This window comes from Gadus chalcogrammus, chromosome 23 (assembly GCF_026213295.1).
Source record: "Gadus chalcogrammus isolate NIFS_2021 chromosome 23, NIFS_Gcha_1.0, whole genome shotgun sequence".
Lineage (NCBI taxonomy): Eukaryota > Metazoa > Chordata > Actinopteri > Gadiformes > Gadidae > Gadus > Gadus chalcogrammus.
This window is the reverse complement of record NC_079434.1, coordinates 19,230,130-19,257,150: the sequence shown is the minus strand read 5'-3', so window position 1 is coordinate 19,257,150 and position 27,021 is coordinate 19,230,130. Positions and strand designations below refer to the sequence as shown.

Here is a 27,021-nt window from a genome sequence, read left to right as displayed (position 1 = left end):
CACGCACACACACACACACACGTACTGTACGTACGCACGCACACACACACACACAAACTAGACCCCTTTTGCTACCTGGTGGTTTCACCCTCCCCCCTCCCCTCCCCCCTCCAGGTGCAAGAGCTGGACCGGATCTACCTGGCCTACCTGCAGAACAAGAACCGCGCCGAGGGCCGGCGGTCCTACAAGGCCTACCTCAGCCACCTGGGGGACATCTACAAGTCCTGCGCCGATTCCGAGGACCCCAAGTGCGTGGCGACCCACACCACGCGGCCCACCCCCGAGCCCCCCAAGCCGGCCCCCGTCAAGACCTGCGACCCCACCAAGGACGCCCACTGCCTGTACGCCGCGCTGATGCAGGGCAAGAGCCCCTACCTGCCCCTGGTGCTGCCCGCCGCCAAGGCCGCCGCCGCCCCCGCCCCCGCCCCGGTCTACGCCCGCGGCCCCGCGCCCGCCAAGAACCCCCGGTCCGGGTACTACTACTACTCCCCGTCCGTGCAGCCCTTCCTGACTAAGGTACCCCCCGTCCGTCCGTCCGTCCGTCTGGTTTACTGCCGGGCATCGACGGTACCAGTACTGTAGAGGTCGTTCCTGCTCATGTGAGGCCTTTGTGTTTGAAGGCTTCCAGCCAAGAATCTCTGCCTCGCTTTGAGGTAGGGGTTCAGTTTATTGCTGATTTTAGTTTCGGACGCTCTGGTTCTAACCTAAGAAGGTACTGGGTTCGATCCCCATTAGGGCTTTGACTCTGAACTTCGTTATTCGAATATATTTCGAATATCAAAAAATAAATCAAAATTCAAACGAATATTAGGCAGCCCTTAATATTGGAACCTGTTAAGGGCAGGCCAAGAGGGAGAGACGTCGGAGAACCCGACGCAGACTATTCATAATATTGTAATGACCACGGAAGAGGCAGTGAATGAAGTATTGATTAGACATCGATTTATTAGAAACCTAATAAACCGTTGGAACACGCAAGACCGGTGACCATAGCAACGCCGGTAAACAAACCTCGCGAAGCCCAATCCAGGTCTTACTGAAGGCATTTAATGGGCAAAATATTATTAATAAATATTCAAATATTAATATTAATAAACAAACAAACTTTGAATATGATTTTTGGGCAAAAGTCAAAGCCCTAATCCCCATTGTCCATAGGCGAAACGAGTGTAAGAGGCCTTAATTTCATTGGATGATTAATCGACGATTCAATATGGCAATTATCACTGCATTTGGACTCAAGGCCACACCGTCCTCGCTAAGACATGCTTAAGCAATTAAATAAATTAGAGCAATTAAAATAATGAACTGATCTCGTGGCCTGGCTACCAATAGGCCTTCCCGGTGGGTGTAATGCAAGGCTGGCTAACTTCCGTTAGCCCTGCGATCGGCGCCTTGCTCACTTCCGTCTCGGCCCCGCCCCCTCACAGGAGCAGAAGGCGGAGCTTCTGCGCATCTGCTCCCCGGAGGACGTGGAGTGCCTGCAGTACCACCTGAAGGCCGCCTTCGGGTACAAGCCCGCCGCCGGACCCCTGCCCTCCTACGCCCATCTGGGCTGCGACCCCAAGAAAGACCCCGGCTGCCAGCCCCAGCTGGTGCAGAAGGCGCCCTCCGGGGTCTACCTGAAGTACCCCAACTGCGACCCCCTCCGGGACCCCCGATGCGCCTACGAAGCCGCCCTCTCGGTAGGAGCATTCAATTACATTACATTACATTTTATTTGTATAGTCTTTACACAGGTACAGTCTCAAAAGGGCGTAACAGATGATATATTTTATTTATTTTTCTCGGTAGGAGCGTTACTCTTATTGTTCTTCAGTGACATCCATATTCTTTTGTGTTTATTATTTAAGGGAAAGATCGTCGGTAAGAGCTTTCAATTTTATTGAGTTCAATTTTTATTTGTTTAGCCCTTAATCACAGGTAGGCTACAGTCAAAAAGGGCGTAACAGGAGATATATTTATGTCACATTTATGAAGAAACTCCCTGCTTTGCTTTGTACTCTTGTTGTTCTTCAGTGATATCCATATTATTTTGGTGTTGTTATTTAAGGGCAGGATCGTATAGTGGTCAAGGTGTTTTGAGTCCGAGCCCAAAGACGGATTCTATTCAAGTTGAGCGAGATGACCCAGCCCCCTAATTAATGACTAAAGTTAACTTTATTAAGATATTCGATATCGATATTAGTCTTATGTCAGATTGGGGAGGAGACCTCGGGGAAGACCCAGGACTAGGTGGAGAGATTATATCTCAACACTGGCCTGGGAACGCCTCGGGATCCCCCCGTCAGAGTTGGTCAATGCGGCCCGGGAAAGGGAAGTCTGGGGCCCCCTGCTTGAGCTGCTCCCCCCGCGACCCGACCCCGGATAAGGGGATGAAGATGAGATGAGATGAGATTGGATTTAGCCTCCTGAGATCATCCAGATTTTGCGAGTTCACAATCTCGTTGAGGCTTTGCTCGTTGAGCAAAACGTGAAGCTTACTGCCTCACTTTTCTTCTTCTCTTAATTCTCTAATAAGTCATCTGCAAGATTACTCAATCTAGACTATGATGTAAGAAGTGAAGAGTAATGAAAGGCTGAGAGTAATCAAAGGCCAAACCAATCACTCAAATCACGCGAACCGCACCGTCCGGAACGCGGCAAAACTTTGGCTAATGTGTTTGCCTCTGTTGATTGCGTTTATCGATCGCTAACTCATTAGCTCGTCGCCGTCCTCGCGGCTAACCCTTCCTGCGGTCCCGTCCCATCCAGGCGCCCCGTGCCCCCAACCCCCCTGCCCGCGCCGGCCCTGGGTCCTGCAACCCCCTGACGGAGGAGGGCTGCAACCCCCTCACCGCCACCAAGTTCGCCAGCCCGCCGGAGAAGTACGGGGCTGAGCAGCAGGAGGACGCCGCCGCCGCCGCCGCCATCCGCGCCGCCCCGGCGGAGCAGCGCAGCGACCCCTACGCCGTGTTCAGGGACGCCTTCGCCCACGCGCACGCCAACAGAGCCCCCGACCCGTACGCCGCGTACCGTCAGGCTAGCGGCCAGGCCGCCGCGGCGCAGGCTAACGACCCCTACGCCATGTACCGCCGGGCGCCCCCTCAGGCTAACGACCCTTATGCTATGTACCGTCAGGCTAGCGCCCAAGACAACGACCCGTACGCCATGTACCGCGGCCAGGCCCCGACCCAGGCCCCGGCTAACGACCCCTACGCCATGTACCGCCAAGCTAGCGCTGCCTCACAAGAGAACGACCCCTATGCCATGTACCGCCAGGCTTCCGCGCAAGACAACGACCCGTACGCGATGTACCGCGGCCAGGCCCCCACCGAGCCCCCGGCTAACGACCCCTACGCCATGCTGCGCAAGCTCATGTCTCGAGCCCAGTCCAACGACCCCCACGCCCCGCGCACGGGCGCCGCCGCCGCCCCGGAGGCCGACGCTAACGACCCCTTCGCCGCTCTCCGCGAGGCGTCTCGCCGCGCCCAGGGCCCGTACGGCGCCCGGCAGAGCGCCCCCGCCCAGCCGGAGCAGCAGCAGCACCCCCTGGGGCCCCCCGGGAAGACCAGGGAGGGCTACGACTGCTACATCGGCTACGACCGCGAGTGCTACGCGGTGAAGGCCGCCGAGCCGCGCGCCGGCCCTGGGGCCCGCCCCCACCCGGCCGAGCCCTACGAGCCCCACCTCAACGCCGACGGCTCCCGTAACGGCGTCATGGAGCCCAGCAACCCCGACTGCGACCCGGAGTACGACCGGGACTGCCGTCTGCGCCGCCACGAGCCGCAGCCGGAGGCGGAGCCTGAGGCCCAGCCGGAGGCGACGCAGCACGCGGAGGAGGAGGAGGAGAGCTACCGCCAGGGGGCGACAGAGAGCGAGCTGGAGCCCTACCAGAGCGGGCAGGAGGAGCCCTACATGCCCTACCCCCAGCAGCAGGCCCCCCAGGGCATGCCCAACTTCCAGGACATGTTGAGGGGCTACGGCGACCAGTTTGCCGACCGCGGAGACCACCGGGCATACGCAGACGACTACCGCCAGAAATAAACAAACACGATAGTTTTAAAGGATTGGACACAAAAGCACATGCAGTCCCGTACGTACTGTAGCTTAGCATGTGCCTGACGAAAGCCTCATGGATTGGATGCGTCTATCGCCGTCCAGTCTGACCGGATTTGGGACACAGCGGAAGAGTGGGTAGACTAGGGAGTCTGAGCGAAACACACACTGCTACGTCGTACTCGATACATCGTAGGCAACAAGCAAACGTGTACAGATGCAAGCATTCGGTGCTAAACCGAAATGAACACTCAAGAACATACAAACATGAATGTGTACACATCACTCAACGCAACTCACTCAAATGCACCTGACAGGCCTGCATACATGTACATACGCCTGTCGTCTGAAGACTCTTCAAACTCATTCTTCTTCCTCTGCTGGAATATATAGTAAGCCCGCAATCACCCTCAGCTTCACTTTTACTGTTTGTAGTTATAGATCGATGATGGAATTACTTAAAGATGTTTTGTTTGTATTGTTTTTTTCCACTTTGAATGTTTTAATAAAAGCTTTAGACAATGGTTTTCCTTTTCATTTCATGCGGATGCTGCGCCTTGTTGCAAGATCTTTTTCCACACATAATTGATGGATGAATGCAATCTCTAGCCAGTGACGGACTGGGATTAAAAAACGGCCCTGGCATTTTCACCCACCAGCGGCCCACACGGGGACGCGCACGCACGCGCGTGCCCGCAACACACAGATATAACCTCACATGCACGGAAATAACACGCACTGGTCTGTTTGTTCAGTGTCTTGAACATTAGTGCTAGCGCTGGTGCTACTAGCTGAAGCTGCACACGGCGGCTTAAAAAACAAATCGGTCAGTTTTGCGCATTTTTCACTGTCAGCCAACAGTAATTTCCTGGATTTCGCTCTCTTTTTCTCCGCTCCTCCCTTCTGTCGCTTAATTCCTCGATTCATAGTTCATGCTCATAGTAACCTCAGCAGACTCTGGTATCTTCCAACTTTCAACTTCCAACAACCCCCTATACGCAGACGCGGTCTGATTCAGTTTTGAAATTCCCAGAAGTCCTGCTTCATAGAACTTTTGTAAACCAATAATAAAATAAAAAATACAGGCAGATTTGTTGTAATTCAATTTCAAACAATGCACTTTTTAAACTTCTGATTGAATAAGGCTACAAAATAATGTAGACCGATGTAAATATTAAGGGTAACCATGAGTGTAGTATATAGACACTCATATCTGGTATAAATACTGTTCGTTTCCTATAATGTAGCATGAATAGGGATTTAGAGACAAATGGCTAATTTGAAGCTGTTTAACACCATAGATGCTTGATAGTGGGCCAAGAGATGGCTGTGTCCCAATTCAAAGGACGCATCCTTCGAAGGATGCGTCTACGCCGATTGCGTCACAGCGACGCGCCAAGTGCTGTCCCAATTCCAAGGGTCCTTCAAATGCGAATGCAGCCTTCTTTTCCCGGATTTAAAGGATGCATCGGCTGTATCCTTCACGACCCAACGTATCCCAAGATCCTTCACGGCCCAACGTATCCCTCACAAGATTCATTGCTGATTCAATCAATGGAGATGGCGGAAAATGGCGATTTAAGTTTTGCATTTAAATGTAAGTATTTGGTTTCTAGTCACTCGAGTATTTGACGATACAAATGTTAAAAAAAACAAGGGCCCTTAAAACTTTTTTCTTAAAAAAAAGAACTTACCCCTTATATTTTATTTGACGAAGACAACAGTCTTACCCCTTATCTTTATCATGAGGACCAATAAAAAACGACAGTGTTGCCCCTTATGTTTTTTTCAAAACGGCCAGAAAACAACGACAGTGTTACCCCTTATGTTTTTTTCAAAACGGCCAGAAAAAAACGACAGTGTTACCCCTTATGTTTTTTTCAAGACGTCCAGAAAAAAACGACAGTGTTACCCCTTATGTTTTTTTCAAAACGGCCAGAAAAAAACGACAGTGTTACCCCTTATGTTTTTTTCAAAACGGCCAGAAAAGAACGACAGTGTTACCCCTTATGTTTTTTTCAAAACGGCCAGAAAAAAACAACAGTGTTACCCCTTATGTTTTTTTCAAAACGGCCAGAAAAAAACGACAGTGTTACCCCTTATGTTTTTTTCCAAACGGCCCGAAAAAAACGACAGTGTTACCCCTTGTGTTTTTTTCTAGACGGCTCGAAAAAAATGACAGTGTTACCCCTTATGTTTTTTTTCATGACGACCAATAAAAAACAACAGTGTTACCCCTTATGTTTTTTTTCATGACTACCAATAAAAAACGACTGTGTTACCCATTATGTTTTTTTCAAGACGGCCAGAAAAAAACGACAGTGTTACCCCTTATGTTTTTTTCAAACGGCCAGAAAAAAACGACAGTGTTACCCCTTATGTTTTTTTCAAAACGGCCAGAAAAGAACGACAGTGTTACCCCTTATGTTTTTTTCAAAACGGCCAGAAAAAAACGACAGTGTTACCCCTTATGTTTTTTTCAAAACGGCCAGAAAAAAACGACAGTGTTACCCCTTATGTTTTTTTCAAAACGGCCAGAAAAAAACAACAGTGTTACCCCTTATGTTTTTTTCAAAACTGACCGAAAAAAACGACAGTGTTACCCCTTATGTTTTTTTCAAGACGGCCAGAAAAAAACGACAGTGTTACCCCTTATGTTTTTTTCAAAACGGCCAGAAAAAAACGACAGTGTTACCCCTTATGTTTTTTTCAAAACGGCCAGAAAAGAACGACAGTGTTACCCCTTATGTTTTTTTCAAAACGGCCAGAAAAAAACGACAGTGTTACCCCTTATGTTTTTTTTCTTAACGGCCAGAAAAAAACGACAGTGTTACCCCTTATGTTTTTTTCAAAACCGCCAGAAAAAAACAACAGTGTTACCCCTTATGTTTTTTTCAAAACTGACCGAAAAAAACGACAGTGTTACCCCTTATGTTTTTTTCAAGACGGCCAGAAAAAAACGACAGTGTTACCCCTTATGTTTTTTTCAAAACGGCCAGAAAAAAACGACAGTGTTACCCCTTATGTTTTTTTCAAAACGGCCAGAAAAGAACGACAGTGTTACCCCTTATGTTTTTTTCAAAACGGCCAGAAAAAAACAACAGTGTTACCCCTTATGTTTTTTTCAAAACGGCCAGAAAAAAACGACAGTGTTACCCCTTATGTTTTTTTCCAAACGGCCCGAAAAAAACGACAGTGTTACCCCTTGTGTTTTTTTCTAGACGGCCCGAAAAAAACGACAGTGTTACCCCTTATGTTTTTTTTCATTACGACCAATAAAAACGACAGTGTTACCCCTTATGTTTTTTTTCATGACGACCAATAAAAAACGACAGTGTTACCCATTATGTTTTTTTCAAGACGGCCCGAAAAAAACGACAGTGTTACCCCTTATGTTTTTTTTCATGACGACCAATAAAAAACGACAGTGTTACCCCTTATGTTTTTTTCAAAACGGCCAGAAAAGAACGACAGTGTTACCCCTTGTGTTTTTTTTCATGTCGACCAATAAAAACGAAAGTGTTACCCCTTATGTTTTTTTCATGACGACCAATAAAAAACGACAGTGTTACACCTTGTTTTTTTTCATGTGACCAATAAAAACGACAGTGTTACCCCTTATGTTTTTTTCAAAACGGCCAGAAAAAAACGACAGTGTTACCCCTAATGTTTTTTTCAAAACGGCCAGAAAAAAACGACAGTGTTACCCCTTATGTTTTTTTCAAAATGGCCCGAAAAAAAAGACAGTGTTACCCCTTATGTTTTTTTCAAAACGGCCAGAAAAAAACGACAGTGTTACCCCTTATGTTTTTTTCAAGACGTCCAGAAAAAAACGACAGTGTTACCCCTTATGTTTTTTTCAAAACGGCCAGAAAAAAACGAGTGTTACCCCTTATGTTTTTTTCAAAACGGCCAGAAAAGAACGACAGTGTTACCCCTTATGTTTTTTTCAAAACGGCCAGAAAAAAACGACAGTGTTACCCCTTATGTTTTTTTCAAAACGGCCCGAAAAAAACGACAGTGTTACCCCTTATGTTTTTTTTCATTACGACCAATAAAAAACGACAGTGTTACCCCTTATGTTTTTTTTCATGACGACCAATAAAAAACGACAGTGTTACCCATTATGTTTTTTTCAAGACGGCCCGAAAAAAACGACAGTGTTACCCCTTATGTTTTTTTTCATGACGACCAATAAAAAACGACAGTGTTACCCCTTATGTTTTTTTCAAAACGGCCAGAAAAGAACGACAGTGTTACCCCTTGTGTTTTTTTTCATGTCGACCAATAAAAAACGAAAGTGTTACCCCTTATGTTTTTTTTCATGACGACCAATAAAAAACGACAGTGTTACACCTTGTTTTTTTTCATGTGACCAATAAAAACGACAGTGTTACCCCTTATGTTTTTTTCAAAACGGCCAGAAAAAAACGACAGTGTTACCCCTTATGTTTTTTTCAAAACGGCCAGAAAAAAACGAGTGTTACCCCTTATGTTTTTTTCAAAACGGCCAGAAAAGAACGACAGTGTTACCCCTTATGTTTTTTTCAAAACGGCCAGAAAAAACGACAGTGTTACCCCTTATGTTTTTTTCAAAACGGCCAGAAAAAAACGACAGTGTTACCCCTTATGTTTTTTTCAAAACGGCCAGAAAAAAACAACAGTGTTACCCCTTATGTTTTTTTCAAAACTGACCGAAAAAAACGACAGTGTTACCCCTTATGTTTTTTTCAAGACGGCCAGAAAAAAACGACAGTGTTACCCCTTATGTTTTTTCAAAACGGCCAGAAAAAAACGACAGTGTTACCCCTTATGTTTTTTTCAAAACGGCCAGAAAAGAACGACAGTGTTACCCCTTATGTTTTTTTCAAAACGGCCAGAAAAAAACGACAGTGTTACCCCTTATGTTTTTTTTCTAAACGGCCAGAAAAAAACGACAGTGTTACCCCTTATGTTTTTTTCAAAACGGCCAGAAAAAAACAACAGTGTTACCCCTTATGTTTTTTTCAAAACTGACCGAAAAAAACGACAGTGTTACCCCTTATGTTTTTTCAAGACGGCCAGAAAAAAACGACAGTGTTACCCCTTATGTTTTTTTCAAAACGGCCAGAAAAAAACGACAGTGTTACCCCTTATGTTTTTTTCAAAACGGCCAGAAAAGAACGACAGTGTTACCCCTTATGTTTTTTTCAAAACGGCCAGAAAAAAACAACAGTGTTACCCCTTATGTTTTTTTCAAAACGGCCAGAAAAAAACGACAGTGTTACCCCTTATGTTTTTTTCCAAACGGCCCGAAAAAAACGACAGTGTTACCCCTTGTGTTTTTTTCTAGACGGCCCGAAAAAAACGACAGTGTTACCCCTTATGTTTTTTTTCATTACGACCAATAAAAAACGACAGTGTTACCCCTTATGTTTTTTTTCATGACGACCAATAAAAAACGACAGTGTTACCCATTATGTTTTTTTCAAGACGGCCCGAAAAAAACGACAGTGTTACCCCTTATGTTTTTTTTCATGACGACCAATAAAAAACGACAGTGTTACCCCTTATGTTTTTTTCAAAACGGCCAGAAAAGAACGACAGTGTTACCCCTTGTGTTTTTTTTCATGTCGACCAATAAAAAACGAAAGTGTTACCCCTTATGTTTTTTTCATGACGACCAATAAAAAACGACAGTGTTACACCTTGTTTTTTTTCATGTGACCAATAAAAACGACAGTGTTACCCCTTATGTTTTTTTCAAAACGGCCAGAAAAAAACGACAGTGTTACCCCTAATGTTTTTTTCAAAACGGCCAGAAAAAAACGACAGTGTTACCCCTTATGTTTTTTTCAAAATGGCCCGAAAAAAAAGACAGTGTTACCCCTTATTTTTTTTTCAAAACGGCCAGAAAAGAACGACAGTGTTACCCCTTATGTTTTTTTCAAGACGTCCAGAAAAAAACGACAGTGTTACCCCTTATGTTTTTTTCAAAACGGCCAGAAAAAAACGAGTGTTACCCCTTATGTTTTTTTCAAAACGGCCAGAAAAGAACGACAGTGTTACCCCTTATGTTTTTTTCAAAACGGCCAGAAAAAAACGACAGTGTTACCCCTTATGTTTTTTCAAAACGGCCCGAAAAAAACGACAGTGTTACCCCTTATGTTTTTTTCATGAAGACCAATAAAAAACAACAGTGTTACCCCTTATGTTTTTTTTCATGACGACCAATAAAAAACGACAGTGTTACCCATTATGTTTTTTTCAAGACGGCCCGAAAAAAACGACAGTGTTACCCCTTATGTTTTTTTTCAAAACGGCCAGAAAAGAACGACAGTGTTACCCCTTGTGTTTTTTTTCATGTCGACCAATAAAAAACGAAAGTGTTACCCCTTATGTTTTTTTTCATGACGACCAATAAAAAACGACAGTGTTACACCTTGTTTTTTTTCATGTGACCAATAAAAACGACAGTGTTACCCCTTATGTTTTTTTCAAAACGGCCAGAAAAAAACGACAGTGTTACCCCTTATGTTTTTTTCAAGACGTCCAGAAAAAAACGACAGTGTTACCCCTTATGTTTTTTTCAAAACGGCCAGAAAAAAACGAGTGTTACCCCTTATGTTTTTTTCAAAACGGCCAGAAAAGAACGACAGTGTTACCCCTTATGTTTTTTTCAAAACGGCCAGAAAAAAACGACAGTGTTACCCCTTATGTTTTTTTCAAAACGGCCAGAAAAAAACGACAGTGTTACCCCTTATGTTTTTTTCCAAACGGCCCGAAAAAAACGACAGTGTTACCCCTTGTGTTTTTTTCTAGACGGCTCGAAAAAAACGACAGTGTTACCCCTTATGTTTTTTTTCATGACGACCAATAAAAAACAACAGTGTTACCCCTTATGTTTTTTTTCATGACTACCAATAAAAAACGACTGTGTTACCCATTATGTTTTTTTCAAGACGGCCCGAAAAAAACGACAGTGTTACCCCTTATGTTTTTTTCAAAACGGCCAGAAAAAAACGACAGTGTTACCCCTTATGTTTTTTTCAAAACGGCCAGAAAAAAACAACAGTGTTACCCCTTATGTTTTTTTCAAAACTGACCGAAAAAAACGACAGTGTTACCCCTTATGTTTTTTTCAAGACGGCCAGAAAAAAACGACAGTGTTACCCCTTATGTTTTTTTCAAAACGGCCAGAAAAAAACGACAGTGTTACCCCTTATGTTTTTTTCAAAACGGCCAGAAAAGAACGACAGTGTTACCCCTTATGTTTTTTTCAAAACGGCCAGAAAAAAACGACAGTGTTACCCCTTATGTTTTTTTTCTAAACGGCCAGAAAAAAACGACAGTGTTACCCCTTATGTTTTTTTCAAAACGGCCAGAAAAAAACAACAGTGTTACCCCTTATGTTTTTTTCAAAACTGACCGAAAAAAACGACAGTGTTACCCCTTATGTTTTTTTCAAGACGGCCAGAAAAAAACGACAGTGTTACCCCTTATGTTTTTTTCAAAACGGCCAGAAAAAAACGACAGTGTTACCCCTTATGTTTTTTTCAAAACGGCCAGAAAAGAACGACAGTGTTACCCCTTATGTTTTTTTCAAAACGGCCAGAAAAAAACAACAGTGTTACCCCTTATGTTTTTTTCAAAACGGCCAGAAAAAAACGACAGTGTTACCCCTTATGTTTTTTTCCAAACGGCCCGAAAAAAACGACAGTGTTACCCCTTGTGTTTTTTTCTAGACGGCCCGAAAAAAACGACAGTGTTACCCCTTATGTTTTTTTTCATTACGACCAATAAAAAACGACAGTGTTACCCCTTATGTTTTTTTTCATGACGACCAATAAAAAACGACAGTGTTACCCATTATGTTTTTTTCAAGATGGCCCGAAAAAAACGACAGTGTTACCCCTTATGTTTTTTTTCATGACGACCAATAAAAAACGACAGTGTTACCCCTTATGTTTTTTTCAAAACGGCCAGAAAAGAACGACAGTGTTACCCCTTGTGTTTTTTTTCATGTCGACCAATAAAAAACGAAAGTGTTACCCCTTATGTTTTTTTCATGAAGACCAATAAAAAACGACAGTGTTACACCTTGTTTTTTTTCATGTGACCAATAAAAACGACAGTGTTACCCCTTATGTTTTTTTCAAAACGGCCAGAAAAAAACGACAGTGTTACCCCTAATGTTTTTTTCAAAACGGCCAGAAAAAAACGACAGTGTTACCCCTTATGTTTTTTTCAAAATGGCCCGAAAAAAAGACAGTGTTACCCCTTATGTTTTTTTCAAAACGGCCAGAAAAGAACGACAGTGTTACCCCTTATGTTTTTTTCAAGACGTCCAGAAAAAAACGACAGTGTTACCCCTTATGTTTTTTTCAAAACGGCCAGAAAAAAACGAGTGTTACCCCTTATGTTTTTTCAAAACGGCCAGAAAAGAACGACAGTGTTACCCCTTATGTTTTTTTCAAAACGGCCAGAAAAAAACGACAGTGTTACCCCTTATGTTTTTTTCAAAACGGCCCGAAAAAAACGACAGTGTTACCCCTTATGTTTTTTTTTCATTACGACCAATAAAAAACGACAGTGTTACCCCTTATGTTTTTTTTTCATGACGACCAATAAAAAACGACAGTGTTACCCATTATGTTTTTTTCAAGACGGCCCGAAAAAAACGACAGTGTTACCCCTTATGTTTTTTTTCATGACGACCAATAAAAAACGACAGTGTTACCCCTTATGTTTTTTTCAAAACGGCCAGAAAAGAACGACAGTGTTACCCCTTGTGTTTTTTTTCATGTCGACCAATAAAAAACGAAAGTGTTACCCCTTATGTTTTTTTTCATGACGACCAATAAAAAACGACAGTGTTACACCTTGTTTTTTTTCATGTGACCAATAAAAACGACAGTGTTACCCCTTATGTTTTTTTCAAAACGGCCAGAAAAAAACGACAGTGTTACCCCTTATGTTTTTTTCAAGACGTCCAGAAAAAAACGACAGTGTTACCCCTTATGTTTTTTTCAAAACGGCCAGAAAAAAACGAGTGTTACCCCTTATGTTTTTTTCAAAACGGCCAGAAAAGAACGACAGTGTTACCCCTTATGTCTTTTTCAAAACGGCCAGAAAAAAACGACAGTGTTACCCCTTATGTTTTTTTCAAAACGGCCAGAAAAAAACGACAGTGTTACCCCTTATGTTTTTTTCCAAACGGCCCGAAAAAAACGACAGTGTTACCCCTTGTGTTTTTTTCTAGACGGCTCGAAAAAAACGACAGTGTTACCCCTTATGTTTTTTTTCATGACGACCAATAAAAAACAACAGTGTTACCCCTTATGTTTTTTTTCATGACTACCAATAAAAAACGACTGTGTTACCCATTATGTTTTTTTCAAGACGGCCCGAAAAAAACGACAGTGTTACCCCTTATGTTTTTTTCAAAACGGCCAGAAAAAAACGACAGTGTTACCCCTTATGTTTTTTTCAAAACGGCCCGAAAAAAACGACAGTGTTACCCCTTATGTTTTTTTCAAACGGCCAGAAAAAAACGACAGTGTTACCCCTTATGTTTTTTTCAAGACGGCCAGAAAAAAACGACAGTGTTACCCCTTATGTTTTTTTCAAAACGGCCAGAAAAAAACGACAGTGTTACCCCTTATGTTTTTTCAAAACGGCCAGAAAAAAACGACAGTGTTACCCCTTGTGTTTTTTTTCATGTCGACCAATAAAAAACGACAGTGTTACCCCTTATGTTTTTTTTCATGACGACCAATAAAAAACGACAGTGTTACCCCTTATGTTTTTTTTCATGACGACCAATAAAAAACGACAGTGTTACCCATTATGTTTTTTTCAAGACGGCCGAAAAAAACTACAGTGTTACCCCTTATGTTTTTTTTCATTACGACCAATAAAAAACGACAGTGTTACCCCCTATGTTTTATTTTCATGACGACCAATAAAAAACGACAGTGTTACCCCTTATGTTTTTTCCAAACGGCCCGAAAAAAACGACAGTGTTACCCCTTGTGTTTTTTTCTAGACGGCCCGAAAAAAACGACAGTGTTACCCCTTATGTTTTTTTTCATTACGACCAATAAAAACGACAGTGTTACCCCTTATGTTTTTTTTCATGACGACCAATAAAAAACGACAGTGTTACCCCTTATGTTTTTTTCAAAACGGCCAGAAAAGAACGACAGTGTTACCCCTTGTGTTTTTTTTCATGTCGACCAATAAAAAACGAAAGTGTTACCCCTTATGTTTTTTTTCATGACGACCAATAAAAAACGACAGTGTTACCCCTTATGTTTTTTTCAAAACGGCCAGAAAAAAACGACAGTGTTACCCCTTATGTTTTTTTCAAAACGGCCCGAAAAAAACGACAGTGTTACCCCTTATGTTTTTTTCAAAACGGCCAGAAAAGAACGACAGTGTTACCCCTTATGTTTTTTTCAAAATGGCCCGAAAAAAAAGACAGTGTTACCCCTTATGTTTTTTTCAAAACGGCCAGAAAAAAACGACAGTGTTACCCCTTATGTTTTTTTCAAGACGGCCAGAAAAAAACGACAGTGTTACCCCTTATGTTTTTTTCAAAACGGCCAGAAAAAAACGACAGTGTTACCCCTTATGTTTTTTTCAAAACGGCCAGAAAAGAACGACAGTGTTACCCCTTATGTTTTTTTCAAAACGGCCAGAAAAAAACAACAGTGTTACCCCTTATGTTTTTTTCAAAACGGCCAGAAAAAAACGACAGTGTTACCCCTTATGTTTTTTTCCAAACGGCCCGAAAAAACGACAGTGTTACCCCTTTTGTTTTTTTCTAGACGGCCCGAAAAAAACGACAGTGTTACCCCTTATGTTTTTTTTCATTACGACCAATAAAAAACGACAGTGTTACCCCTTATGTTTTTTTTCATGACGACCAATAAAAAACGACAGTGTTACCCATTATGTTTTTTTCAAGACGGCCCGAAAAAAACGACAGTGTTACCCCTTATGTTTTTTTTCATGACGACCAATAAAAAACGACAGTGTTACCCCTTATGTTTTTTTCAAAACGGCCAGAAAAGAACGACAGTGTTACCCCTTGTGTTTTTTTTCATGTCGACCAATAAAAAACGAAAGTGTTACCCCTTATGTTTTTTTCATGACGACCAATAAAAAACGACAGTGTTACACCTTGTTTTTTTTCATGTGACCAATAAAAACGACAGTGTTACCCCTTATGTTTTTTTCAAAACGGCCAGAAAAAAACGACAGTGTTACCCCTAATGTTTTTTTCAAAACGGCCAGAAAAAAACGACAGTGTTACCCCTTATGTTTTTTTCAAAATGGCCCGAAAAAAAAGACAGTGTTACCCCTTATGTTTTTTTCAAAACGGCCAGAAAAGAACGACAGTGTTACCCCTTATGTTTTTTTCAAGACGTCCAGAAAAAAACGACAGTGTTACCCCTTATGTTTTTTTCAAAACGGCCAGAAAAAAACGAGTGTTACCCCTTATGTTTTTTTCAAAACGGCCAGAAAAGAACGACAGTGTTACCCCTTATGTTTTTTTCAAAACGGCCAGAAAAAAACGACAGTGTTACCCCTTATGTTTTTTTCAAAACGGCCCGAAAAAAACGACAGTGTTACCCCTTATGTTTTTTTTCATTACGACCAATAAAAAACGACAGTGTTACCCCTTATGTTTTTTTTCATGACGACCAATAAAAAACGACAGTGTTACCCATTATGTTTTTTTCAAGACGGCCCGAAAAAAACGACAGTGTTACCCCTTATGTTTTTTTTCATGACGACCAATAAAAAACGACAGTGTTACCCCTTATGTTTTTTTCAAAACGGCCAGAAAAGAACGACAGTGTTACCCCTTGTGTTTTTTTTCATGTCGACCAATAAAAAACGAAAGTGTTACCCCTTATGTTTTTTTTCATGACGACCAATAAAAAACGACAGTGTTACACCTTGTTTTTTTTTCATGTGACCAATAAAAACGACAGTGTTACCCCTTATGTTTTTTTCAAAACGGCCAGAAAAAAACGACAGTGTTACCCCTTATGTTTTTTTCAAGACGTCCAGAAAAAAACGACAGTGTTACCCCTTATGTTTTTTTCAAAACGGCCAGAAAAAAACGAGTGTTACCCCTTATGTTTTTTTCAAAACGGCCAGAAAAGAACGACAGTGTTACCCCTTATGTCTTTTTCAAAACGGCCAGAAAAAAACGACAGTGTTACCCCTTATGTTTTTTTCAAAACGGCCAGAAAAAAACGACAGTGTTACCCCTTATGTTTTTTTCCAAACGGCCCGAAAAAAACGACAGTGTTACCCCTTGTGTTTTTTTCTAGACGGCTCGAAAAAAACGACAGTGTTACCCCTTATGTTTTTTTTCATGACGACCAATAAAAAACAACAGTGTTACCCCTTATGTTTTTTTTCATGACTACCAATAAAAAACGACTGTGTTACCCATTATGTTTTTTTCAAGACGGCCCGAAAAAAACGACAGTGTTACCCCTTATGTTTTTTTCAAAACGGCCAGAAAAAAACGACAGTGTTACCCCTTATGTTTTTTTCAAAACGGCCCGAAAAAAACGACAGTGTTACCCCTTATGTTTTTTTCAAACGGCCAGAAAAAAACGACAGTGTTACCCCTTATGTTTTTTTCAAGACGGCCAGAAAAAAACGACAGTGTTACCCCTTATGTTTTTTTCAAAACGGCCAGAAAAAAACGACAGTGTTACCCCTTATGTTTTTTCAAAACGGCCAGAAAAAAACGACAGTGTTACCCCTTGTGTTTTTTTTCATGTCGACCAATAAAAAACGACAGTGTTACCCCTTATGTTTTTTTTCATGACGACCAATAAAAAACGACAGTGTTACCCCTTATGTTTTTTTTCATGACGACCAATAAAAAACGACAGTGTTACCCATTATGTTTTTTTCAAGACGGCCGAAAAAAACTACAGTGTTACCCCTTATGTTTTTTTTCATTACGACCAATAAAAAACGACAGTGTTACCCCCTATGTTTTATTTTCATGACGACCAATAAAAAACGACAGTGTTACCCCTTATGTTTTTTTCCAAACGGCCCGAAAAAAACGACAGTGTTACCCCTTGTGTTTTTTTCTAGACGGCCCGAAAAAAACGACAGTGTTACCCCTTATGTTTTTTTTCATTACGACCAATAAAAAACGACAGTGTTACCCCTTATGTTTTTTTTCATGACGACCAATAAAAAACGACAGTGTTACCCCTTATGTTTTTTTCAAAACGGCCAGAAAAGAACGACAGTGTTACCCCTTGTGTTTTTTTTCATGTCGACCAATAAAAAACGAAAGTGTTACCCCTTATGTTTTTTTTCATGACGACCAATAAAAAACGACAGTGTTACCCCTTATGTTTTTTTCAAAACGGCCAGAAAAAAACGACAGTGTTACCCCTTATGTTTTTTTCAAAACGGCCCGAAAAAAACGACAGTGTTACCCCTTATGTTTTTTTCAAAACGGCCAGAAAAGAACGACAGTGTTACCCCTTATGTTTTTTTCAAAATGGCCCGAAAAAAAAGACAGTGTTACCCCTTATGTTTTTTCAAAACGGCCAGAAAAAAACGACAGTGTTACCCCTTATGTTTTTTCAAGACGTCCAGAAAAAAACGACAGTGTTACCCCTTATGTTTTTTTCAAAACGGCCAGAAAAGAACGACAGTGTTACCCCTTATGTTTTTTTCAAAACGGCCAGAAAAAAACGACAGTGTTACCCCTTATGTTTTTTTCAAAACGGCCCGAAAAAAACGACAGTGTTACCCCTTATGTTTTTTTCCAAACGGCCCGAAAAAAACGACAGTGTTACCCCTTGTGTTTTTTTCCAGACGGCTCGAAAAAAACGACAGTGTTACCCCTTATGTTTTTTTTCATGACGACCAATAAAAAACAACAGTGTTACCCCTTATGTTTTTTTTCATGACTACCAATAAAAAACGACTGTGTTACCCATTATGTTTTTTTCAAGACGGCCCGAAAAAAACGACAGTGTTACCCCTTATGTTTTTTTCAAAACGGCCAGAAAAAAACGACAGTGTTACCCCTTATGTTTTTTTCAAAACGGCCCGAAAAAAACGACAGTGTTACCCCTTATGTTTTTTTCAAACGGCCAGAAAAAAACGACAGTGTTACCCCTTATGTTTTTTTCAAGACGGCCAGAAAAAAACGACAGTGTTACCCCTTATGTTTTTTTCAAAACGGCCAGAAAAAAACGACAGTGTTACCCCTTATGTTTTTTTTCATGTCGACCAATAAAAAACGACAGTGTTACCCCTTATGTTTTTTTTCATGACGACCAATAAAAAACGACAGTGTTACCCCCTATGTTTTTTTTCATGACGACCAATAAAAAACGACAGTGTTACCCCTTATGTTTTTTTCAAAACGGCCAGAAAAAAACGACAGTGTTACCCCTTATGTTTTTTTCAAAACGGCCCGAAAAAAACGACAGTGTTACCCCTTATGTTTTTTTCAAACGGCCAGAAAAAAACGACAGTGTTACCCCTTATGTTTTTTTCAAGACGGCCAGAAAAAAACGACAGTGTTACCCCTTATGTTTTTTTCAAAACGGCCAGAAAAAAACGACAGTGTTACCCCTTATGTTTTTTTTCATGTCGACCAATAAAAAACGACAGTGTTACCCCTTATGTTTTTTTTCATGACGACCAATAAAAAACGACAGTGTTACCCCCTATGTTTTTTTTCATGACGACCAATAAAAAACGACAGTGTTACCCATTATGTTTTTTTCAAGACGGCCGAAAAAAACTACAGTGTTACCCCTTATTTTTTTTTTCATGACGACCAATAAAAAACAACAGTGTTACCCATTATGTTTTTTTCAAGACGGCCGAAAAAAACTACAGTGTTACCCCTTATTTTTTTTTTCATGACGACCAATAAAAAACGACAGTGTTACCCCCTATGTTTTATTTTCATGACGACCAATAAAAAACGACAGTGTTACCCCTTATGTTTTTTTCAAAACGGCAGTGCTACACCTGGGGATTGAACACACAACCTATCGCTTACAAGACAACTGCTCTACCTCCTGTGCTAAGCCGACCTTGTTACTCATTTCAAATTTACATAAATAATTACAGCGTTACCCCTTACGTTTATTTCAAAACGACAGTTTTACCCCTTATGTTTTTTTCAAAACGGCCAGAAAAAAACGACAGTGTTACCCCTTGTGTTTTTTTTCATGTCGACCAATAAAAACGACAGTGTTACCCCTTATGTTTTTTTCAAAACGGCCAGAAAAGAACGTCAGTGTTACCCCTTATGTTTTTTTCAAAACGGCAGTGCTACACCTGGGGATTGAACACACAACCTATCGCTTACAAGACAACTCCTCTACCTCCTGTGCTAAGCTGACCTTGTTTCTCATTTCAAATTGACATAAATAATTACTAATAATTACTAATAATAATTAGTGTAACCCCTTATGTTTTTTTCAATACAACCAATAAAAACGACAGTGTTACCCCTTATGTTTTTTTTCATGACGACCAATAAAAAACGACAGTGTTACCCATTATGTTTTTTTCAAGACGGCCCGAAAAAAACGACAGTGTTACCCCTTATGTTTTTTTCAAGACGGCCCGAAAAAAACGACAGTGTTCCCCCTTTTTTTTTTTCATTACGACCAATAAAAAACGACAGTGTTACCCCTTATGTTTTTTTTCATGACGACCAATAAAAAACGAAAGTGTTACCCCTTATGTTTTTTTCAAAAGGGCCAGAAAAGAACGACAGTGTTACCCCTTATGTTTTTTTCAAAACGGCAGTATTACCCCTGGGGATTGAACACACAACCTATCGCTTACAAGACAACTGCTCTACCTCCTGTGCTAAGCCGACCCTTGTTCCTCATTTCAATTTGACATTAAAAATTACAGCGTTACCCCTTACGTTTATTTCAAAACGACAGTGTTACCCCTTATGTTTTTTTCAAAACGGCCAGAAAAAAACAACAGTGTTACCCCTTGTGTTTTTTTTCATGTCGACCAATAAAAAACGACAGTGTTTCCCCTTATGCTTTTTTTCATGACGACCAATAAAAAACAACAGTGTTACCCCTTGTGTTTTTTTTCATGACGACCAATAAAAAACGACAGTGTTACCCCTTATGTTTTTTTTCATGACGACCAATAAAAAACGACAGTGTTACCCATTATGTTTTTTTCAAGACGGCCCGAAAAAAACGACAGTGTTACCCCTTATGTTTTTTTCAAAACGGCCAGAAAAGAACGACAGTGTTACCCCTTATGTTTTTTTTCATTACGACCAATAAAAAACGACAGTGTTACCCCTTATGTTTTTTTTCATGACGGCCAGAAAAAAACGACAGTGTTACCCCTTATGTTTTTTTCAAAACGGCCAGAAAAAAACGACAGTGTTACCCCTTATGTTTTTTTCCAAACGGCCCGAAAAAAACGACAGTGTTACCCCTTGTGTTTTTTTCTAGACGGCCCGAAAAAAACGACAGTGTTACCCCTTGTGTTTTTTTTCATGACGACCAATAAAAAACGACAGTGTTACCCCTTATGTTTTTTTCAAAACGGACCGAAAAAAACGACAGTGTTACCCCTTATGTTTTTTTCAAGACGGCCAGAAAAAAACGACAGTGTTACCCCTTATGTTTTTTTCAAGACGGCCAGAAAAAAACGACAGTGTTACCCCTTATGTTTTTTTCCAAACGGCCCGAAAAAAACGACAGTGTTACCCCTTGTGTTTTTTTCTAGACGGCCCGAAAAAAACGACAGTGTTACCCCTTTTGTTTTTTTTCATTACGACCAATAAAAAACGACAGTGTTACCCCTTATGTTTTTTTTCATGACGGCCAGAAAAAAACGACAGTGTTACCCCTTATGTTTTTTTCAAAACGGCCAGAAAAGAACGACAGTGTTACCCCTTATGTTTTTTTCAAAACGGCCAGATGTTATGTTGTTATTGCCATGATGTTATGTTTTTTTTCATTACGACCAATAAGAAACGACAGTGTTACCCCTTATGTTTTTTTTCATGACGGCCAGAAAAAAACGACAGTGTTACCCCTTATGTTTTTTTCAAGACGGCCAGAAAAAAACGACAGTGTTACCCCTTATGTTTTTTTCAAAACGGCCAGAAAAAAACAACAGTGTTACCCCTTATGTTTTTTTCAAAACGGCCAGAAAAGAACGACAGTGTTACCCCTTATGTTTTTTTCAAAACGGCCAGAAAAAAACGACAGTGTTACCCCTTATGTTTTTTTCAAAACGGCCAGAAAAAAACGACAGTGTTACCCCTTATGTTTTTTTCCAAACGGCCAGAAAAAAACGACAGTGTTACCCCTTATGTTTTATTCAATACGGCCAGTAAAAAAACGACAGTGTTACCCCTTATGTTTTTTTCAAAACGGCCAGAAAAGAACGACAGTGTTACCCCTTATGTTTTTTTCAAAACGGCCAGAAAAAAACGAGTGTTACCCCTTATGTTTTTTTCAAAACTGCCAGAAAATAACGACAGTGTTACCCCTTATGTTTTATTCAATACGGCCAGAAAAAAACGACAGTGTTACCCCTTATGTTTTTTTCAAAACGGCCAGAAAAGAACGACAGTGTTACCCCTTATGTTTTTTTCAAAACGGCCAGAAAAGAACGACAGTGTTACCCCTAATGTTTTTTTCAAAACGGCCCGAAAAAAACGACAGTGTTACCCCTTATGTTTTTTTCAAAACGGCCAGAAAAAAACGACAGTGTTACCCCTTATGTTTTTTTCAAGACGGCCAGAAAAAAACGACAGTGTTACCCCTTATGTTTTTTTCCAAACGGCCCGAAAAAAACGACAGTGTTACCCCTTGTGTTTTTTTCTAGACGGCCCGAAAAAAACGACAGTGTTACCCCTTTTGTTTTTTTTCATTACGACCAATAAAAAACGACAGTGTTACCCCTTATGTTTTTTTTCATGACGGCCAGAAAAAAACGACAGTGTTACCCCTTATGTTTTTTCAAAACGGCCAGAAAAAAACGACAGTGTTACCCCTTATGTTTTTTTCAAAACGGCCAGAAAAAAACAACAGTGTTACCCCTTATGTTTTTTTTCATGACGGCCAGAAAAAAACGACAGTGTTACCCCTTATGTTTTTTTCAAAACGGCCAGAAAAAAACGACAGTGTTACCCCTTATGTTTTTTTCAAAACGGCCAGAAAAAAACAACAGTGTTACCCCTTATGTTTTTTTCAAAACGGCCAGAAAAGAACGACAGTGTTACCCCTTATGTTTTTTTCAAAACGGCCAGAAAAAAACGACAGTGTTACCCCTTATGTTTTTTTCAAAACGGCCAGAAAAAAACGACAGTGTTACCCCTTATGTTTTTTTCCAAACGGCCAGTAAAAAAACGACAGTGTTACCCCTTATGTTTTTTTCAAAACGGCCAGAAAAGAACGACAGTGTTACCCCTTATGTTTTTTTCAAAACGGCCAGAAAAAAACGAGTGTTACCCCTTATGTTTTTTTCAAAACTGCCAGAAAATAACGACAGTGTTACCCCTTATGTTTTATTCAATACGGCCAGAAAAAAACGACAGTGTTACCCCTTATGTTTTTTTCAAAACGGCCAGAAAAGAACGACAGTGTTACCCCTTATGTTTTTTTCAAAACTGCCAGAAAATAACGACAGTGTTACCCCTTATGTTTTATTCAATACGGCCAGTAAAAAAACGACAGTGTTACCCCTTATGTTTTTTTCAAAACGGCCAGAAAAGAACGACAGTGTTACCCCTTATGTTTTTTTCAAAACGGCCAGAAAAAAACGACAGTGTTACCCCTTATGTTTTTTTCAAAACTGCCAGAAAATAACGACAGTGTTACCCCTTATGTTTTATTCAATACGGCCAGAAAAAAACGACAGTGTTACCCCTTATGTTTTTTTCAAAACGGCCAGAAAAGAACGACAGTGTTACCCCTTATGTTTTTTTTCATGACGGCCAGAAAAAAACGACAGTGTTACCCCTTATGTTTTTTTCAAAACGGCCAGAAAAGAACGACAGTGTTACCCCTTATGTTTTTTTTAAAACGGCCAGATGTTATGTTGTTATTGCCATGATGTTATGTTTTTTTCAAGACGGCCAGAAAAAAACGACAGTCCTCATCCTCATCGTCATCCGCTTATCCGGGGTCGGGTCGCGGGGGGAGCAGCTCAAGCAGGGGGCCCCAGACTTCCCTTTCCCGGGCCACATTGACCAGCTCTGACGGGGGGATCCCGAGGCGTTCCCAGGCCAGTGTTGAGATATAATCTCTCCACCTAGTCCTGGGTCTTCCCCGAGGTCTCCTCCCCACTGGACGTGCCTGAAACACCTCCCAAGGAAGGCGCCCAGTGGGCATCCTTACCAGATGCCCGAACCACCTCAGCTGACTCCTTTCTAAGTAAAGGAGCAGCGGCTCTAATCCGAGTTCCTCACGGATGGCTGAGCTTCTCACCCTATCCCTAAGGGAGACGCCAGCCACCCTTCTGAGAAAACTCATCTCGGCCGCTTGTACCCGCGATCTCGTCCTTTCGGTCATCACCCAGCCCTCATGACCATAGGTGAGGATAGGAACGAAGATCGACCGGTAGATCGAGAGCTTTGCCTTGCGGCTCAGCTCTCTTTTCGTTACAACGGTGCGGTAAAGCGAACGCAATACCGCCCCCGCTGCTCCGATTCTCCGGCCAATCTCACGCTCCATAGTACCCTCACTCACGAACAAGACCCCGAGGTACTTGAACTCCTTCACTTGGGCTAAGGACTCATTTCCTACCCGGAGTAAGCAATCCATCGGTTTCCTGCTAAGAGTCATGGCCTCAGATTTAGCGGTGCTGATCCTCATCCCAGCCGCTTCACACTCGGCCGCCAGCCGATCCAGTGAGTGCTGAAGGTCACAGGCCGATGATCCAATGAGGACCACATCATCTGCAAAAAGCAGTGACGAGATCCTCAGACCACCGAACTGCAACCCCTCCCCACCACGACTACGCCTCGATATCCTGTCCATGTATATCACAAACAGGATTGGTGACAAGTGACAAAACGACAGTGTTACCCCTTATGTTTTTTTCAAAACGGCCAGAAAAAAACAACAGTGTTACCCCTTATGTTTTTTTTCATTACGACCAATAAAAAACAACAGTATTACCCCTTATGTTTTTTTTCATGACGACCAATAAAAAACGACAGTTTACCCCTTATGTTTTTTTCAAAACGGCCAGAAAAGAACGACAGTGTTACCCCTTATGTTTTTTTCAAAACGGCCAGAAAAAAACGACAGTGTTACCCCTTATGTTTTTTTCAAAACGGCCAGAAAAAAACGACAGTGTTACCCCTTATGTTTTTTTCCAAACGGCCAGTAAAAAAACGACAGTGTTACCCCTTATGTTTTTTTCAAAACGGCCAGAAAAGAACGACAGTGTTACCCCTTATGTTTTTTTCAAAACGGCCAGAAAAAAACGAGTGTTACCCCTTATGTTTTTTTCAAAACTGCCAGAAAATAACGACAGTGTTACCCCTTATGTTTTATTCAATACGGCCAGAAAAAAACGACAGTGTTACCCCTTATGTTTTTTTCAAAACGGCCAGAAAAGAACGACAGTGTTACCCCTTATGTTTTTTTCAAAACTGCCAGAAAATAACGACAGTGTTACCCCTTATGTTTTATTCAATACGGCCAGTAAAAAAACGACAGTGTTACCCCTTATGTTTTTTTCAAAACGGCCAGAAAAGAACGACAGTGTTACCCCTTATGTTTTTTTCAAAACGGCCAGAAAAAAACGACAGTGTTACCCCTTATGTTTTTTTCAAAACTGCCAGAAAATAACGACAGTGTTACCCCTTATGTTTTATTCAATACGGCCAGAAAAAAACGACAGTGTTACCCCTTATGTTTTTTTCAAAACGGCCAGAAAAAAACGACAGTGTTACCCCTTATGTTTTTTTTCATGACGGCCAGAAAAAAACGACAGTGTTACCCCTTATGTTTTTTTCAAAACGGCCAGAAAAGAACGACAGTGTTACCCCTTATGTTTTTTTTAAAACGGCCAGATGTTATGTTGTTATTGCCATGATGTTATGTTTTTTTCAAGACGGCCAGAAAAAAACGACAGTCCTCATCCTCATCGTCATCCGCTTATCCGGGGTCGGGTCGCGGGGGGAGCAGCTCAAGCAGGGGGCCCCAGACTTCCCTTTCCCGGGCCACATTGACCAGCTCTGACGGGGGGATCCCGAGGCGTTCCCAGGCCAGTGTTGAGATATAATCTCTCCACCTAGTCCTGGGTCTTCCCCGAGGTCTCCTCCCCACTGGACGTGCCTGAAACACCTCCCAAGGAAGGCGCCCAGTGGGCATCCTTACCAGATGCCCGAACCACCTCAGCTGACTCCTTTCTAAGTAAAGGAGCAGCGGCTCTAATCCGAGTTCCTCACGGATGGCTGAGCTTCTCACCCTATCCCTAAGGGAGACGCCAGCCACCCTTCTGAGAAAACTCATCTCGGCCGCTTGTACCCGCGATCTCGTCCTTTCGGTCATCACCCAGCCCTCATGACCATAGGTGAGGATAGGAACGAAGATCGACCGGTAGATCGAGAGCTTTGCCTTGCGGCTCAGCTCTCTTTTCGTTACAACGGTGCGGTAAAGCGAACGCAATACCGCCCCCGCTGCTCCGATTCTCCGGCCAATCTCACGCTCCATAGTACCCTCACTCACGAACAAGACCCCGAGGTACTTGAACTCCTTCACTTGGGCTAAGGACTCATTTCCTACCCGGAGTAAGCAATCCATCGGTTTCCTGCTAAGAGTCATGGCCTCAGATTTAGCGGTGCTGATCCTCATCCCAGCCGCTTCACACTCGGCCGCCAGCCGATCCAGTGAGTGCTGAAGGTCACAGGCCGATGATCCAATGAGGACCACATCATCTGCAAAAAGCAGTGACGAGATCCTCAGACCACCGAACTGCAACCCCTCCCCACCACGACTACGCCTCGATATCCTGTCCATGTATATCACAAACAGGATTGGTGACAAGTGACAAAACGACAGTGTTACCCCTTATGTTTTTTTCAAAACGGCCAGAAAAAAACAACAGTGTTACCCCTTATGTTTTTTTTCATTACGACCAATAAAAAACAACAGTATTACCCCTTATGTTTTTTTTCATGACGACCAATAAAAAACGACAGTTTACCCCTTATGTTTTTTTCAAAACGGCCAGAAAAAAACGACTGTGTTACCCCTTATGTTTTATTCAATACGGCCAGTAAAAAAACGACAGTGTTACCCCTATGTTTTTTTTCACGACGACCAATAAAAAACGACAGTGCTACCCCTTATGTTTTTTTTCATGACGACCAATAAAAAACAAGTGTTACCCCTTATTCATTTTTTCATGACGACCAATAAAAAACAACAGTGTTACCTTTTGTTTTTTTTCATGACGACCAATAAAAAACAACAGTTTTACCCCTTATGTTTTTTTCATGACGACTATTTAAAAACGACAGTGTTACCCCTTATGTTTTTTTTCATGACGGCCTATAAAGAACGAAAGTTACCCCTTATGTTTTTTTTCATGACGACCAATAAAAAACGACAGTGTTACCCCTTATTTTTTTTTTCATGACGACCAATAAAAAACAACAGTATTACCCCTTATGTTTTTCTTTCATGACGACCAATAAAAAACGACAGTGCTACTCCTTTTGATTTTTTTCAGTACGACCAAAGAAAAACAACAGCGTTAACCCCTATGCTTTATTTGATGAATATCGAGAGCATTACCCCCTGTTTTATTTGATAAATTTCGACAGCGTTACCCCTTATGTTTTTTTTCCTGACGACCAATTAAAAACGGCAGTGTTACCCCTTGTGTTACCCCATTCACTGGCATGAATACTACTCAATAGGATATATTAAGCATATCGGCAGTCACACTTACTTCCAGGGTTCATCT

General features: G+C 41.6%; 1 protein-coding gene across 1 annotated transcript in view; it reads left to right on the top strand.

The window, feature by feature from the left end:
- Positions 1-4,484, top strand: part of LOC130377028 (uncharacterized) — a 10,596-nt gene extending 6,112 nt beyond the window's left edge. Inside the window, exons 5-7 of the mRNA XM_056583966.1 lie at positions 115-516; positions 1,431-1,685; positions 2,755-4,484. Coding sequence (XP_056439941.1) covers positions 115-516; positions 1,431-1,685; positions 2,755-4,026 — 1,929 coding nt within the window. The 3' untranslated portion in view covers positions 4,027-4,484. The remainder of the gene's footprint in view (positions 1-114; positions 517-1,430; positions 1,686-2,754) is intronic.
- The last annotated feature ends 22,537 nt before the right edge of the window (positions 4,485-27,021 follow it).